An 18,285-nucleotide genomic window follows, 5' to 3' on the forward strand; every position below is an offset into this window, starting at 1 on the left:
AATTACCATGACAAAAGGCCAGCCTTTACCTTTTTTCAAGCACCCTAGACTTTGCTTCAGCCTCAGATATTGGTTTGGGAACATTTCTAGCTTTATCTTCACTGATGGAGGTGGAGGATGAGTTGCGATTAACTGTATTTGCTACAGAATCCAACCCTTCTACAGCTGCTTAAGCACAACAGAGCAAAAGGTGAGGCCATATGTACAACTCTGCCTGCTTCTGTCTAGACACAGCCTAAAATTCAGAGTGATAACACTGAGAACAAAAAGAGCCCGGTTAATATGGGGTATATTTGAAAAATCTGAAATGCTCCTGTGTGCAGTTCAGAGGATAAAGACTACTGGAGATAAGGGTACAAGGAGGGAGTGATCTCTCTCTCAAGAGAGCCATAAGTTTCCCTCAACTGCAAGTTCCCTGTCTGACCTGTGTCAGATCTCTGTCACTTAATGTGCCCAGCACCTGTACCCATGCCTTTAGGTTCCAAATTAGTTCCTTCTTTCTTAGGTTCTCCTCCATACAACAGAGCTTTCTAAACCTTCCCATTGTTCAGCCAGCCCTTCAGACTTTTCACAGGGTGCAGAGGACCAGAACCAACATTCGCAAGAGCCACCAGTGCCTGAGGTTCAACACATTCCTTGTAGGTGGAAGGGAACGGCAGTGGGAGGGCAATTGGAGAGGTAAAAAAAGTAAATCCCAGAATCCCAGAATGCCAGGGGTTGGAAGGGACCTGGAAAGCTCATCCAGTGCAATCCCCCCATGGAGCAGGAACACCCAGCTGAGGTTCCACAGGAAGGTGTCCAGGCGGGTTTGAATGTCTGCAGAGAAGGAGACTCCACAGCCTCCCTGGGCAGCCTGGGCCAGGCTCTGCCACCCTCACCATGAAGAAGCTTCTTCTCATATTTCAGTGGAACCTCCTGTGTTCCAGTTTGCACCCATTGCCCCTTGTCCTGTCACTGGTTGTCACCCAGAAGAGCCTGGCTCCATCCTCCTGACACTGCCCCTTTCCATATTGATCCCCATGAATGAGTCCCCCCTCAGTCTCCTCTTCTCCAGCTCCAGAGCCCCAGCTCCCTCAGCCTTTCCTCACACGGGAGATGCTCCACTCCCTTCAGCATCTTGGTGGCTGCGCTGGACTCTCTCCAGCAGTTCCCTGTCCTTCTGGAACTGAGGGGCCACAACTGGACACAATATTCCAGGTGTGGTCTCCCCAGGGCAGAGCAGAGGGGCAGGAGAATCTCTCTGACCTACTGACCACCGCCTTCTAATCCACCCCAGGATGCATGAAGTAGACTCTTTATGGACTGAGCCATGGAGGAGAATCCTTGAGGGAGGTGAAGGAAGAGTCCAGAAAAGTGACAAGTTGCGGCTTAGGCAGCAGATAATGCTCTTGGAGAGCAGCCCAGGACCACGACTGGAGAGATCCCATCTGTTTGAGACCACTAGCAGGTATACGCTATTGCTGAGCACAGTTACACCTTATGTTCCACAGCACAGATCAGCCTTTCTCAATTTCTTACCCATCCCCACGCTGTGACACAGTTTCAGATGAGGATTTCCCATTAGGGGCCTGTCTGTTTTCAACATTTCTGCAAGCAAAACAGCAAGAACAATTAGGTAGGGAAATGAGGGGACACAATGTGAGGCATAAGAACTGTGGGGCAAGGTCCTTGTTGGAAGTGTTCTATGTACAGTGTAGGGATTGGATTAAAATGAAAGCCTGATGAGTTTAGGAGACAGAAAGGTCTGCAGTTTTTTGGCTCACAAAGTACTGGGTAATGTTCAATCTGTGGGAGGCCCACAGCTTCCATCTGGATAATTTCCTCCCCGATTGCTAATGCTTTTGTATAGTGTTGCTTTTTTTAGATTTCTGTGCTATGGCATTTATTGTTCCATGACTGCACCACGTCCAGAATTATCATGTATCTGGGAAGATACCACCCAGCAGAGCCAAACCCACCAGTGCATCCTGCCCCTCGCTTTCCTTAGTGGAGCTTTAGGATGACACAGACAGACCTACCTGATTTCAGTAGAAGTGGAGATTCTCTCTGAAGTTTCACTCAAGGACGTGGTTGTTTGGCTCTTACTGCCTGTTTCAGGGCTGCAAGAGAAGACAAAGAAAAAAGCTGTCACTCCTGAACAAACCAGCTCCCCACTGCAGCCGGCCACAATTTGCCTGCATTGAAGTGTTCCTTTCTGTGAATAAATAAAATGGAAAACAAACATCACCGTTTTCAATACATTCACTTACAAAGTTATCTTCGAGAAGCAATTTTTAAATTAAAAACACTGCTATTACCTTCTGCCAATGACACACAAAGAAATAATGAACAAGGTCAGTAACCAAAGTACTGTTTGCAGTGCTGTGGAAAACGATTGCAATATTTTTTATACTATACTCATGAATTCAATCAATCAACATTGAAAGCAACTGAAAATTATTCCACTACACATATTTGGTGAGAAAGAGTTCAGCATGTTTGGGTTTCTATCTTCCAGGTTTTGAGCACTTCTATCAGGATGTTGTCAGATCCTTGCAGGACATAACAAGGATTTCAGACATAAAACCTTTTTAAAACAGTTGCCTGCATCTGAGAAAAGTCTCCCATGGTCAAGGCTGACAAATCTGCTCCATTGCACCTCCCAGAGAAGTCTCTGACCTACAGCTACACGTGGGCTGGTACAGCTGCAAAAGATGTCCATGAAATCCTGGCTGTGCTGTCCCACTTACCTGGAGGGAGACACTGCTGTTGTCTTTAGCTCATTCCAGGAAGACCCAACACTGTTTTTTCTTAGCCCATTAGTACTGGGGAGAAAACAAAGAAAAAAGAAAGTAACAAAGCATTAAAGACAGAAGATTTTTTAGGGGAGGGAGCTGGGTCTCCTGGGGGGGACCCATCCTACTTTCTGGCCCACAACTCTTGCATCTGCTCCCTGGCCAAACCCCACTGTGCAGGGACTCGCACACACGGATGTCCCTGTGCGCTGTTGCACTGATGAGTATCTGCCTTTCTGCTGAAATACTTGGTCTTCAGAAACTGCCTTTTCCTTTTTAACACAGCCGGAGCTATTTCTATCCCCAATGTTTAAGTTTGCACTGAAAATCAGTTTCCCCAGATGTATAGATTAAAGCTCAGCACATTCAGAAAACTGATTTCACTATGTGCACATGTGCACTATGTGAGGAAAGGAGGGTAAATGCTTCCCAGCCCCACCTCAAACATGCACCACAATGCTACCAAAATTCATGAGGCAGCTCCTTCATCCTGGAGAGAAAACATTTGGGGCTGAAAGGCCTCATGTGTTGGACTCTCTTCCAGGCTTGCTAAGGACCAGAGTGGCAGGGAAGCTAATAATGCTGCTGGCTGCCTTCAAGCAGCCCTTTTGAGAAGGAACAGCAAGCTGAATCCCAAATTAATCAGCCTGAAAACAGAGAAGGATTCTCCCTCCTAGGGCAAGCGTTTCCATTTCAGCCAAACACTTCTGGTCCCACTCAGTCCCACACCACGTGCCAGCTGTTCCTGACTAGTGCAGAGAGTGTCACTGCTGCCCCTTTCCACCAGAGATGGCCTGTCCCAAGGTGTCACATACCAGAGGCAGAACGCTCCAGCCCGTCTGTCGGGGCTCCGTAGCCTGTGAAAGGGGCTGGGGGCTCGAAACGAGACTGACATTTCCCAAAGATCAATTTAAAGATAATGAACCTCTCAAACCTCTCCGGTCACACCTATCTGTTGCTATCACGGTGGAATAATTAAATCTAAAGTCTAACAAAAGCAGGGAGCTGGCTCAGGGGACTGGAAATAATGAGATATTGAGTATTTTGTGTCTAGGTGATGGGGTCAGTTCACACAGCTAGTAAAAGAAAATCATGACAATTTGATGGCTGCCTGGTGGGCAGGTGAGCTCATCAAAACCTGTGCTGACACCTCCTGTGAGCTGCCTTTCCAGAAGTGCCGCCAGGCTCCTTCCTGTGGCACAGGAGCACCTCGTGGAAACAGGACCAGTTGGGCTGTGGAGCGCAATCAGGAGAGGGGATCAGTGGCAGGTTTACACCACACAACTCACATTAGAATTGGCACATAGTTAAATGCAGTTTGTCACCCTCCAGGACTGTTCATTGAGTACTTTATGACACTCTGGCCCTGTCCTCACGCCTGCCCATTTGTCTCACTAAGTTAGCTGACCTCGTTTTTCATTTTGGGTCTTTCCCTTCTTGCAAGAAAGGGGCAACTGGGATTTTCTGAGAAGTCTCTTTTGAAAAACCTTCATCTCTAGTTGCGTTCAGACAACTGCTAGCTGGCAGATAAATGCAGTTATCTGTAAAGATGGCAAATCCGTGTGCCCTGAAATCAGACAGTCAACACACTACTCCAGGATGAGGTAAATACCTGTTGTCATCTGGTGTAAACCTGTACAATCCAGACACAGTTGGACTCCTCCTCTGCTGTCCTTCCTCTTCTTCTATCTCAATTCTTTCAAAAGGCAAAAACAGAGACAAATATCACACTGTTTCCTATTCCCCACTGCAAGCTAATTCAGGCAGTGTACTCTTATTTTCCCTTAAGCTATGTGGTCTCTCTGTTTCCCCTTGAGGCAGATTTTTCCCTCTCCTCACACTCCCTGTGCTCTGCTGCTGGTGAGCACCTCAACTGGCTGAATGAAGTGAGATCTTCAGCCCAAATCAGGGGCATGTTGCTGTCACAGTCAGTTTACAAACAACCTCAGCTGAATGCCTGCATTCCAGAGAGCACCCTAGGCATCATTTCCCCATCATACTGACTGCTTTAGAAGTCAAATGCCTGAAGAGTATTCACCCTATTGGCTGGAACCAGCCTTCCCTGGAAGAAGAAAGACAGTGAACGAGTCTCTCCTTGTTTCAGGTTGCCCATAACCCAAAGCATCATCAGTACCATATTCATAGACTCATAGAATCATTTTGGTTGGAAGAGACACTTAAGATCGAGTCCAACCATAACCTAAATCTAATGCTGAACCATGTCCCTAAGAGCCTCATCTATGCATCTTTTAAACCCCTTTAGGGATGGTGACTCCACCACTGCCCTGGGCAGGAAGTTCTCGGTGTTTACACCGCTGTGGGCTCTCAAAAGCCAGCATGATTCAAACCAGAGCATCCCTTTAAGGGAAGTGCTCCTGCTCTGCTCTGAAACACCTGGGGATCTCCTGTCCCAGCATTTAACAGCAGCCTGGTTGCAGTACACAATGCACAACCGCAGCAGTGCTTCCAGAGGGTCAGTGACCTACCTCTTGGCAAACAAGGGTGGAAATTCTTGTGTTGGGCTGCTGTAAAGGAAGCATAAAGGTAACAGTTAGAAGGTTGGAGGTAGAGACACACCTTGGGCTGGAGCAGCTCCCAAGCCTCTGACCCATATGGTGCAACGCATTAAGGGTCACGTAACACCGTTTGGGCAGAGCTGACAGTGCCCAGCCATGTTAAACCTCTGCAAATTACAGAGCAGAGGAAATAAAAATAGAAAGAGCAACTAGTTATAACATGTGAAGAAGCTTCCCCAAAGGGTGTTTTTCATTTTATACCTTCCCGATGGGTGTTTTTCTTCCTGCCTGCAGATCTGCCTCCCTCCAGCCCACATGACGCTCAGAGCTTCTGAAGAACTACCAGCCAGTGCAAACACCCTTAACATCCTCACAAATCCTGTCCGAGAGCTTCTCTCATTCTGGGCACAGCCAAGTGATGCTGGTGCATCCTCTCCCTGCACACTCCCGCACCAGCAACCTCCTGGTGCCTCATTGTGTCACCCTGAGTTATGTCAAGAGGAAAGGGATTTATAGTGAAAGGGAACTGCAAAAGATCAGGATCTTGTAAATCTAGCTATTGTTCAACCACAATGTAAAGACAAACTCTGTTGCAAAAGGCTGATCCATATTGGATTAAGTTTATGTTTTCTTTCTGATTTTCCCCTTACATGCAACAAAATTAGAGAGAGCAGTATTAAGAACTGAGTCTGAACACTGAAGTCTGGATTTTGGGCCCCAGGGAATTATGGATTATCATGTTTTTTCTCTTCCTGAAATTTCATCCCTCCCAGTAACAAAGACTTCCCGAGACTCCTGGAGGATTTCCCCAAATCGGCAGAAACCTGCAGATATCTTGGGGACTTCTGGAGAGATAGCAGCTAAGCCTTCTCCGCTCACTGGACAGGAACCCATCACCTTCAGAGAGCCTTGGGTCAGGCCACCAGCCCCATGGGACCACCTTCAACAGCCTCTTCCCTGTCTCCTGCCTCACACTTGCACACTGAAGACTCACCCGTTGCTTTTCTTGGCCGCCGAGAGGACGTAAGCACGTTCCCTGCTGGCAGTGCGCCTCAGGACACTGTTGGCTGCCTCTGTCCTGGAAGGGAGGGAAAAGGTCACATTCTCCTTGTGCTGTTGGTTGCTGCCAGCTGTAGCCTTGAAGAGGCAACAGGTGAACAACCCAGGGGAGGCTTGTGCTAACCCTGACAGAGCTCCCAGGCTCTGGGTAGCAGAAAGCCAGAGGAGAAATGATGTCTCATCTTTTTCTTTAGTATCGTTCATGCTGAGCCACAGCACTTTCACATGGATGTAAAGCATGAGGCAAAAAGAAAAATCCCTCCTCTTCCAGAAGAGTTAAGACCTGGACTTTTGCAACATTTCATAACATGGGACAAAAACAATGGGACACAGGCTTTGTGGCTGACACCCTACATGGACTGCTTGTGTCTATACAGTACCACCAGATGCACCACAGGAGAAGGGCAGATCTCTGAAAGAACTTTTATTGGTTCATCCCCAGTGGGCAAATTACCAAGTTTTCATTTGTAAAAGTCTTGTATCTTGCCCTTCAGTTCCAGAAGGACAGGGAACTGCTGGAGAGAGTCCAGCGCAGCCACCAAGATGCTGAAGGGAGTGGAGCATCTCCCGTGTGAGGAAAGGCTGAGGGAGCTGGGGCTCTGGAGCTGGAGAAGAGGAGACTGAGGGGGGACTCATTCATGGGGATCAATATGGAAAGGGGGAGTGTCAGGAGGATGGAGCCAGGCTCTTCTTGGTGACAACCAGTGACAGGACAAGGGGCAATGGGTGCAAACTGGAACACAGGAGGTTTCATTTAAATATGAGAAGAAACTTGTTCGGGGTGAGGGTGGCAGAGCCTGGCCCAGGCTGCCCAGGGAGGTTGTGGAGTCTCCTTCTGTGCAGACATTCAAACCCGCCTGGACACCTTCCTGTGGAACCTCAGCTGGGTGTTCCTGCTCCATGGGGGGATTGCACTGGATGAGCTTTCCAGGTCCCTTCCAATCCCTGATATTCTGGGATTCTGTGAAAAGTATCTTCAGAAACTTGAGTGAAAGCAACAAGAACGGTGACTGCATCAGACGCAGATGTACCACATGGACAAAATACATTTTGCTCCTGGTATGAGAACGAGAGACCCATCTGGATCTGGACACAGATGTAGTCCCCAAGTGGTCCAGACTCAGAGATGCACTCGTAGGCTGTGGGAGGTGGCTCCTCCCTCCACTGCCAGCACGTCAGTGTGTCTCTTTCCTTTTCACATAGACACTACGCAGCGGATGGATTCCACAACCCATTTCCAGTTGCCAAATTAATTGGCGTATTCTGTCAGGTTGAATCATATCAGGCTTTTAATTATATTTTGTTGGGAGCATAGTTGCCTGTGGGCATAGATGCGCTCTGTGTAGAAATATCCGCTTATTATTATTTTATTGCAATCAGCCCTAATGGCTCAGCTGTAATCACCATTGAACTGACCCTCCCAGTAAGGAACAGTTAAACTAAAGTATGTCCACTTGTCACTGTCCCTGCAAGAAAAAGGTGGTTACCTGGAGGGCATACCTCTTTTTGTGTTCATCTGGAGAAAAAGGCACATCCTCCTCATCCAAGTCCACTGATTTTTGCTTGACATTATATGGAGCTCTGCAACAGAAAGGGAAGGGGAGAGCTAGGGTAGACTGTTGCAGAGGTAGCATGATAAAAACTGAAGGTAAATTCAAGGGAAACAGGTTCAGACCCTTGAAGTTTTGCACACAAGTGTGGAAGACACTTGTGTTTTTCATGCAAAGTGGGGTACACGTGTCCCCATAGGATTTTGTTTTCTTAATAGAAGGGTTAAGCCCAGAGGCTATTTCATGATAAATGCTCAGCTTTTCAGAATAAAGCCACGCTCTTTGACATGAAAAGCAGCGTAGGAAACGTCAGCAGTGCTGTTCTGCCACAAGGACCCTCTTTTGTCCTGGCTTCAGAAAGGCCAGAGATGCTGCAGACCACATCCCCAGGCTGCATCCTCCACTTTCTGCCTTCATTGCTACCAAGTGATAAAAGTGATTCCATACAGAGGCCATTACCACTTCAGGGAATACTTTGTGGTGCACACAGGCCTGGAGGTAGCACCGGGGAGTGCCTCAGTTTCCAGGGAAAGCTCTGCAGGGCTCAGCTGAAGAAGCCCTGCCTGGCCAGGCATCCATCTCTGGGGCTCAGGCGCTGCTGAGCCTGCACACGGACAGAAAGTGCTGCTCCCCTTGGCACACTCACAGTTTCTTGTAATCCTCAGTGGTCATCCTGTAGCCAGAGGGGGGACGGCCCAGGCTGTGGCCCTTCGCGGCAGAGCTGCAGGCAACACAAATCACAGCTGTTATCGTGACCCTCACCCTTCGCCACCCTGTCCCCCACGTGAGCTCATGCTCTGCATGATGGAGGAAAACAGGGTGATCCCGAAGATCCGCTCTCTGAATTCAGGGAATGCTGTTATATTTAATTGAAGGGCAGCATTTCCCTTATTTTCACAGCCTTGGACTAGGATTTGAGGTCTGCTTGGCTTCCCCAGGGTCAGTGTGAGTTGTCAGAGCTGATATGGGCACAGCCCTCTGCGGGACAGTGCTACCCCATCCCAGGATCAGGCAGTGAGGAGGAAGAAGACACCTTGTGGCATCATCCTTCTCCCCAGATCAATCAAAACAGGGGGAAAAATGGGGTTTCAACGGGTTTCACTTGAGGCGCAGCAAGGCATCTGCTTAAATGAGAGACATGCTTAGATCTTACTTACTAAGTGCCTCTCACAAGACAGGTTTCAAAAAACATAAAAATGAACCATTACAGCATTGTGATTTGTCCCCTTGTGATTTGTCCCCTGCCCAAAATTATTTGCCAAATTAACCCCAAATCCTTCAGTGCTTTCACAGCCAACTGCCATCCCATGGTGAAGAAAATATGGAGTTTGATGCCTTTTTTGCACATCTGCTGAGTGGAGCTGTTAGATGAACAGCCATGTCTTACAGCATTCAGCAGAGATTTAGCGGAGCTCAGCAGAAACAATGGCCAAAGTAAAAGGATGACTACATACACATATATATACAATGCTTAAAATCTTATTTTCATGAAGAAGACACACACATACCTTTTTTGTGCTGCATTAGAAGATGTAGAATCTGGCACAGAAGAGGTCTTATCGATGGTTCTTGTGAACACCCCTCTGGGGAGAAAAGAGACATTAAATTTTTTGCAGGACAGAGTTTGGAATTAAAATTAAGAGACCTGCAGCTACTCTTTGGCATAATAGTGTCTGTGTGTCCTGTCAGGAGGAAGGTGCTGGCTCAGGACTGCTAGCTGGAGGCTTGTATCTAGTGCAGTGCCACAGGGGTCAGTACTGGGGCCTGTATTATTCAATATATTCATCAATGATTTGGGCAAGGGAAATAGAGTGCAGTCAGCAAGTTTGCTGATGACACGAAGCTGGGAGGAGTGGCTGACACTGGAAGCTGTGCTGCCATCCAGAGACCTGGACAGGATGGAGAGTTGGGCAGGGAAAAATTTAATGAAACGGAACAATGGCAAGTGTAGAGTCTTCAATCTGGGCAGGAACAACCTCAGGTTCCAGTATAAGTTGGGGAACGACCTATTGGAGAGTAGTGTAGGGGAAAGGGACCTGGGGGTCCTGGGGACAGCCGGGTGACCATGAGCCAGCACTGGGCCCTTGTGGCCAGGAAGGCCAATGGTACCTGGGGTGGGTTAGAAGGGGGTGATCAGTAGGTCAGAGAGGTTCTCCTGCCCCTCTACTCTGCCCTGGGGAGACCACACCTGGAATATTGTGTCCAGTTGTGGCCCCTCAGTTCCAGAAGGACAGGGAACTGCTGCAGAGAGTCCAGCGCAGCCACCAAGATGCTGAAGGGAGTGGAGCATCTCCCGTGTGAGGAAAGGCTGAGGGAGCTGGGGCTCTGGAGCTGGAGAAGAGGAGACTGAGGGGGGACTCATTCATGGGGATCAATATAGAAAGGGGGAGTGTCAGGAGGATGGAGCCAGGCTCTTCTCAGTGACAACCAGTGACAGGACAAGGGGCAATGGATGCAAACTGGAACACAGGAAGTTCCACTCTAAGTATGAGTAGAAAGTTCTTCCCGGTGAGGGTGGCAGAGCCTGGCCCAAGCTGCCCAGGGAGGTTGTGGAGTCTCCTTCTCTGCAGACATTCAAACCCGCCTGGACACCTTCCTGGGTGTTCCTGCTCTGGCAGGGGGATTGCACTGGATGAGCTCTTAAGGTCCGTTCCAATCCCTGACACTCTGGGATTCTGTGACACCAAGAATGAGAAGGTCCTTCCTTGGAAGAGTAAACCTGAGAAAAGTCCCATAACTGGTGTTGATGACAAGGACAGTGGAATATTTTTATAGCATGATAATCTTCCCATGTGTGATCACTGTATCGTACAGGGATCAGATTTGCTGTTAACATCACCATCAAACTACCTGTTAAACAAAATACTCAGGACTGTCTCTTCACCAAGGTACTCCTTCAGCATTGTGATGTTCCTAACTAATCAGAGAACCCAAGAGATAGTCCTGTTTTTCATGCTTGTTGCTTCTGATCTACGTTTTCTTCCCCTAAAGCCCAAATATTAACATATGCCACTCTATACCAACCTGATGAGGTAACCAGATGGAGGCTTGGAGGCAGAAGACCTGTGCAAAGAACAGACATTAGTAAATTAAGAGACATGGAAAAGCAACAGCAGCAGCACCAGTATTAAAGGGAAATGTCCACATAGCTGTCAAGCCAAAATCTGCCTAAATGGGTCTTGGGTGATACCTCAGCTGCTGCACCAAAATTAACCTTGGGAGGGTTCTTTAAAAATCAGGAATCATCAGAACTAGCTTTATAAAAGACTTTAATAAGAAAAGTGAATTTTAGAGTTAGCAAGATAAAATTAGCCAGGCTGACGGTGTTTTCTGGCTCAAAATTATGTCCGTCAATTGATGGCAGAGAGAGGGGGGATTTGGTATAGTAGAGATTCTGGTTGTTTCATCGCAGGAAAACACCATCATCACAATAACTTCTCTGAGGGCCCATTCTCAGGATGGAGTGCTCACAGCTCCCAGGAGGGAAAGCGAAGAGACACCAGCAGGTGGGGATCTGGCCCCTTGCACCAGGGCAGGAGGAAGCATCCCTGGAACCTGCTTAGAGCTGTCTTGGAGATGTCTTCCTGAGAGCATGGTGGGGACCAAGATGGGCCTCAAGGACCTGGTTCCTATTAAATGAGCTCAGACTGGCTGCCTTCACCTCTGCTCATATACCAACCCCTCTTTTCCTGCCTGTCCAGATGCCCTTAGGATCAGAAGATAATTCAGGAAGAAAGCTCAGCAGGTCTCTAAGTCTAACCTCCTGTTCCAAGCAGGGTTTGCCAGCAGGTCTGAGCTTAGCAGGAAGGCAGATTTATGCTGCCCATCACTACATGCTTGAGGTGGCTGCCAAGCTCAGATTTACCCAGTTGCCTTTACAGGCACAGAAATGCAAACTCACTGCAAGCTTAGCCTGGCTCTGGAGCCCTCTGGATGGGATGAGCCAGAGGACAAGGAGTGATGAGCACAGCCCCAGGCTCTTGTTTCTGCAGGGTCCTTGGAGCAGGGACCAGCAGGCTGGAGCCCATCTCAGCCCCATTGCCCAGCTCCTCCCTGAGAACTCAGCTTTGAACAAGAGTTGCAGGGAAGCTGAGAAGTTGCCCAGCTTGGCATTAGGAACGCCTGTCCTCACTTGGAAGCATAAACAGATCCTGAATGTCCTGGACTCCCTGTCACTCAGCTTCTGTCAACTGGAGGCCCTCACATATTTGTGTGAAGATGCCCCTTCTGATGCCACATTTCCAATGTCACAAATGTCCCTGGTTGCACTTATCCTGTACCTGATAAAGCGCTGTGCTGCAGAGGGAGGCAGAAAGAGGCAGGCGCAGCAAGGAACCATCCTGTTCAATCGCAACAAGAAGTGACAAGATCTGGCACAGAAAAAGGGACAGGGAAATGCTCTCCTAGCAATGGCATGGCAGCTAGCAAAGAGCTCTCACATACAACTAAGGCCTTTCTAACAGTTGTATATTTTAGGACACCAGTCCTACAGGCTCCTGAAAAGCCCTCATGCTCTGGGCCTGAAACAAATGCAGCTCCCACACAGGGCTTTGCTTGCTCTGAGGAGCCCCCAGGCTTAGAGCAAACAGTTACTGCACCAGCAGCGGAGCTCATGTGCACCAGTAATCCTGGGCTTGAAGGCATGAAAGGTATCAATCCATCCATTCATGCATCTGGACTTTGCAGGAAGTAAGCCACACTCTCTACAAGGTGACACTATGTAGGACATTATGCTGGACGATGCTGGCTCTCCTCAAGGACTCTTTTTCAGCACAAGCGCAGCAGTGAGTGGTTATGAGGAGGTGAAGAAAGACCAGATGTTTTTTAAGAACCAGCGAAAGCAAGCATCAACCCCACCAGATAACAGAGAAGGGAAGCAACAGGATGGGTCCCCACAATTACCTGTCGCTCTGGGGAGCAATAGGTGTTGAGGCTGGGGATCCTCCACCCACCCGTCCAGACCTGAGTAAAGAAAAACCACAATGACATAATTAACTTCTATTCTTGCTGAGCTGCCCTGCAGAACATGGCAGTGATGTTTTCAGAGAGAGTTGCTAAGAGAGGACTGATTGGCTTGGTTTTGTTACTAATTAAAGAGAAGCTGGTGCAGATTGTGGTGTTCCCTGGCTCAGGGGTGGGTGTGTGACACAGCCCTGTGAGCTGCAGGGGGAGATGCAGACCTGGCTGTTTTATCCCTTAAACTTCCTCCCATCAAGATCTACCCCTTTGTTTGTCACTCCAGAGATGGAGAAACACAATCTGGCTTCAAAATATCTTTGTAGCTTTCCTGAGACTTCAGATCTGCCTGTGCTGCTGGATTCACACCTTCCAGGAAGGGCCATTTCTCAGAGCTTCTCCCCAGCCTGCATTTATATAATAAATAAACAGGAGCACTGCTTTCCTTTGGCAGTATCTTTTCCTGGCATCGTACAGACCCCAAAACATCCTAGCACCACATGTGCTTGTTTTGCAGAGTGGAGAACAGTGCACACATGGAAGAGGGGAAGAAAAGCATTCCTTGGTGGTCACACTTACAGCGGGCTGCTCTTCTTCTCGTCCTCAGAGTCTGAGTTATGGTGGTGGATCCAGCTCTTATCTCCTTTCAGGGTGGTGCGAACCTTCATCTGCTTGATGATCCTCCTACGGTCTTCATCCGTGGGTGGAATGACACCTCCTAGGAGAGGGAAAGGAAGGAGAGACGAGATGGGCTGCTGAGAAAGGGTGAGAATTCGCAGTGTCAGTGGGTGGATCTCAGAGAGGAGGGGGCACCTGGCCTCCTTTCCATCAGAGATTCAAACACTGAATGAGCCTTTTTATCCCTTCTAATGAAAGATGGGAAGAAGCTGTCATCCAAACTTCAGGATCAATTTATTCTGATAACCCCTCTACAGAGACTTGTACAGTTTTTTCTTTCCTGTCAGAAGGCTGTTTAATGAGTAATTTTCTCTCAGGAAGGCCAAAGACATTCAGTGGGTGGCCTGATCTCATATTTACAGAGCTGTGAATTTCCTCTGGTATTTCCCATCACATCAGCTCTAGCATAAGGCTTTTCTGGTTTATGGGAGAGGATGATTCATCTGGAGCATGAAGCTGAGCCCAGAGCTGGAGGTTAGAGGTAAGGCATGTCAGCTTTCTCTGGTGGCTTCTCAGAGTTGGAGGAGACACATCCTTTGGTTTCTTATTTCTATTCCAAGGTTCTGTTTCAAAACCATATTCTCAAACCATGTCTCCCTAATGAGGCGGTTCTGGCTCAAATCTGGGAAAAGTCCTGTCCTGTATGGTCTCTCTTTTGCTGTCCTGCGGCAGCTCTGCCACCATCCTCGTTCTGCTCCTTGTCTCTGGTTGAGGTGATGAAACACAACTGCATTCTCTGGTTGAGAAGTCAGCAATGGCCACTTAAAACATCAAATTAAAATGTGGGAAATTGCAGAGGGTCACGGATTAGGAGTTGCTAAGTCCTCCCAGTGAGAAAGAGATAGGGTGAAAAAAGTACAAGTTAATGGGGAAGAGTATTAAAGCTGAAAATATTGGGAGTGGGCAGGGATGGAGATGGGAGGCTGGGGAAAGGGGAGCAGTCTCTCACAACGGAAGAAAATGTGCAGGTGACTGATGTGAAGGGTTCTGGTCATCCTTGAGTATCAAAATCCTACTGGATCAAATTGATTGTAGCTGGATATTATTCTTAAAAAAATTTTAAAAGGCATTTTTACTGAGAAATTCTCCATTCAGCATTTTTCTAGGTGTTCCTGCTCTGGCAAAGGGATTGGACTGGATGGTCTTTCGAGGTCCCTTCCAATCATTCTAACATTCTGTGATTCTGTGTGAAATAGCTCTTCTCCCACAGAGAAATTTGAAGATGAAGACCAGATAAGGAAATCTTTTCTATATACTTCTGACTCTCTTCCATCTTTTGCCATTTTGGAAATGACTGGTAAAGACTGAAAACATCAAGATCGCTCTCCTCATCACACTTGGACCAACACAGCTCCTGGGTTTAGCAACATCAACAAGTTATTGCAGCTTTACAACATCTTATCATCCGAGCCAAGAGAACTGCCTGCCTGCACACTCTGAGCCTGTGGCAAACATGAAATAATCCAATTTAGCTACCAGGAAAGGAGGTTCAGCTAAGTCTCTGTATCTTGTGCTTGTGATGCACTAGAAGGCTGGCCAGAAATAGTTGTCACCGAGCAGCTGACCTGCAGTAAATCCATTAATCTCTGAAACGCAGTCACGTGTTTCGAGTGCGTGTTATGTAGTAGAGGTAGGATTTTAAATTTTTTTAAACAACTGGTCATATTGGATCGTCTCTAAGGAAAACACAGCTATAGCAATGAAGAGAATGTCCTTCCTCACGTGGAATTAGTTAATGCAGGGCCGTATGTATGTCAGGGTGCAGTTTAGGGACCAGCAGTAACACTCTTCATGGGGAGAACCTGGAAGGAAAAGGGCTGCTTCTTTTAGCACTGAAATAAAGAATTAAATCTACTGTCTAATGGATGAATAAGGCATTTCCACTCTTCTCCACATCACTCTTTCAGGTTATCTATGGATTCAGAAGCACCATCCCATCTGTTCACATCTAAAGGTCCTGTGAGCATCCATTGCTTAAAAACTAAACCTCAGAATCCGCCACAGAATTCTACAGCTTGGGCTTGTTCCTGGGACAACTCAGAGGAACTTGTAGCCCCAGTATGATGTTTTACACACTTCTTTGATAATAAGACATGATTAGGAGTTTATTAATAATAAAGGCAGACTTCTTTTTACTGTATGGACATTGCGCACTGCACAGGGGTGGTCTCCAGCCCACAGACTTTTGGGGTTTATCTCTAGAAGAGACAACAAGAGGGTGTGGGTAAGACAGAGGTACAGGGAAGCCACCCTGGTCAGCTGCTACGCTGGCTGCTGGTGCTGCTGTACTTTCAGTAGATGTTTCAAAGACAGAGAATTTTAAGGAGGGTCTTGAAAAGATAATAATATGGGAGTTTATTAGTCTTGCACTCATCTCAAAACCTCAGCCAGGCTACACGCTCTCCATACCTTCATGGATACTGAAATTGCAGCCAAATGCACCCAATTTTGGAGCTGCAGGTTGGAGAGGGTGCCAGAGAAGGAAGAGGTGTCCTTTACCCTTCGACACGGTAGACTGGGGGAGCTGAGCAGACGTTAGAGCAGATACAACCGAGCAAAGAGGGCAAAGCAAAGCCACGACAGTGGACAGATTTCCAACAGCTTGGGATGGAAAGGAATTACCTTTACTGACACCCAGGGACAACATGGTTCTCAGAAGCACCTTCCCCTTCAGTTATTGTTTGGAGACAACAAACCCCTGGAAGAAATGAAAAAGCAAAAAAGTAGATTAGTACTTCTGATATAAAAACCTTTGAAGTTATGTGGAAGGGAGACCATCACAACAGTGTCACAGCCACAGAGCCTGGAGGGTGGGGAGACTGCGGCATGTACACAGAGCTGTGATTTCTCCCCTTGTGTGCCTTCAGTGTCAAGGAGAGGAAAACTCAAAAGGGCATGTTCCCCACACTACCAAGTCTTCAGATTGGCCATGACAGATTCATCCTTCCAGGTCTGGGAGGAAAGTGGTGGAAACCTCAGCAAAAGTGCCCAGAGCCACTCAGGTGGGACAGACCTGGGATCTGTGTAAATCAGAGCAGCTGAGGCTGCTTGGGTGAACCTCAGTGGTTTTGTCTAATGGAAGTAGAACATAAAGGCTCTTGAGAAATTTCAGTTGGCAGAGACATTGGTTATTCCCCCAAGATACAGCAGAGAGAACGTCTTACTGCCTGTCTCAGAATAAGTTAGTTCTTGCTTCTGAAGGCAGATGGGCCCCTTCTTCAAATGACCACGGTAAAGCAGCAAGGAGAAACTCCTGGGTGTGCAACTTTGGAGATGATCTGAGATGAGGGATTTGCAGAGTGTTGATTGTTCGGTGATGTAGTTGAATCAAAAACAACCACAAACCAAAAGTCAGGAAAAATAATTCATTGTTTCAGATTCTGCCAAGATTTTTTTCATATATATATAATTTGTAAACAAACAAACAAACAAAAGAAAGCAAAACCCCTCAAAATAGATCCAGCATCTGATGGATTCAGCACCTGATGACTTTTTCAGGTACGTGGGATGAGAAAATCAAGGCCGGCTTTTACAACCCTCTGTTCTCTCCTTGCCAAAACTATCTGCTGAACCTGGATTCTTCAGTGACTATGCTGTTCATTAATAAAACCACCCAACCCTATTTGGGAGTCTGTGAATCTAAAATTAGGTTGTTAATATCTGCTGGTGGGCTTGTCCTTGCAATGTTGCTGCGAAGCCACACGCCCATTGGGAATGCCGAGCACTGATCTCACAGCATCGCTTCTTGGCAAAGCCCTTGGCTTGTCTCAGCTGAAGATCCACCTATGGCGTATCCATTCCTCCGGTTTGCACCGAGGCCGTGAGCAAGCTCTCTGCTATTACCCCAAGTCTCCCTCTTCCTTTTGCAAGCGCTCCCGAACATTAATTCAGCTTTCACCATCAGCAGACAGCCCACCTCTTTCCTTGTCCTTCCCAGATCCCCCTTCCCACACAAATTTACTTGACCCTGCTATTTAGAGAGAAATGAAAAGGGTAGCGTTGTCCCAGATAACCAAGTATTTCCAAGCTCTTCATGAATATCTTTATACTAAAGGTGGGAGACAGGGCTGCAGCCTGCAGGAGCACAGCTGACAGACCTGGAATCTGGAAACTTTGGGTTGAAAAGAAATCACCGCACCTTGGACCTGCACGCAGAGAAGCCATGCGGCTTCATTACCTACAGAATCTGAGCGAGGTGGGTTCGGACCACAGCCACCTTGCTAACTGCAATTCAGAGGTGTGCCTGATGCCCCCAACTTCTTAAATTCTCTCCTATTCCAGGACAAAATAAAGCTGAAGCAAGCAGAGGATGAGAAGAGGTGGAAAGGAACTATCCCAAGAGTTTGCTACAGCCCTGATCCAGGGCAAATGGGACATGGTTTAGTGCTAGATTCAGGTTATGGTTGGACTTGATGATCTTGATGGTCTCTTCCAACCAAAATGATTCTATGATTCCATGAAATCAGGAGCAGAAGTAGGTACAGGCTACATGCTGTCATATAACAGAGATATTTGGAAGCTGGAGAGCTCTTACCTATCTAGCAGCATAAATGAGAGGTGATTAACCTCCCAGCACAGACCTTTTAGAGGCACAAGCAGAGGTTTAGGAGCGCATAGGAAAGATTCTCGGGCAGGTCTGGAGCTCATGAAGGTGCAGGACTGAACTCTGCTCCCGGGCATGCACCACACATCTGCCTGGCACATACTGAGGGCACCTGCGAGAGTCAGTCCATCACCGCATGGACCGTGACA

General features: G+C 47.6%; 1 protein-coding gene across 7 annotated transcripts in view; it reads right to left on the bottom strand.

The window, feature by feature from the left end:
* ZNF185 (zinc finger protein 185 with LIM domain) overlaps positions 1-16,234 on the bottom strand; it is a 36,785-nt gene extending 20,551 nt beyond the window's left edge. For all 7 annotated transcript variants that reach the window (XM_071813390.1, XM_071813388.1, XM_071813389.1 and 4 more), the window contains exons 1-13: positions 16,156-16,234; positions 13,435-13,573; positions 12,802-12,861; positions 10,924-10,962; positions 9,408-9,482; positions 8,546-8,620; positions 7,850-7,930; positions 6,285-6,368; positions 5,261-5,299; positions 4,387-4,470; positions 2,730-2,804; positions 2,019-2,099; positions 1,519-1,587 (exon numbers count right to left, since the gene is read on the bottom strand). In XM_071813390.1, the coding sequence (XP_071669491.1) occupies positions 1,519-1,587; positions 2,019-2,099; positions 2,730-2,804; positions 4,387-4,470; positions 5,261-5,299; positions 6,285-6,368; positions 7,850-7,930; positions 8,546-8,620; positions 9,408-9,482; positions 10,924-10,962; positions 12,802-12,861; positions 13,435-13,573; positions 16,156-16,180 (926 nt within the window). In that variant the 5' untranslated portion in view covers positions 16,181-16,234. The remainder of the gene's footprint in view (positions 1-1,518; positions 1,588-2,018; positions 2,100-2,729; positions 2,805-4,386; positions 4,471-5,260; positions 5,300-6,284; positions 6,369-7,849; positions 7,931-8,545; positions 8,621-9,407; positions 9,483-10,923; positions 10,963-12,801; positions 12,862-13,434; positions 13,574-16,155) is intronic.
* Positions 16,235-18,285: the final 2,051 nt, after the last annotated feature.

The sequence above is a fragment of the Patagioenas fasciata genome, chromosome 11, assembly GCF_037038585.1.
Source record: "Patagioenas fasciata isolate bPatFas1 chromosome 11, bPatFas1.hap1, whole genome shotgun sequence".
Classification (NCBI taxonomy): Eukaryota; Metazoa; Chordata; class Aves; order Columbiformes; family Columbidae; genus Patagioenas; species Patagioenas fasciata.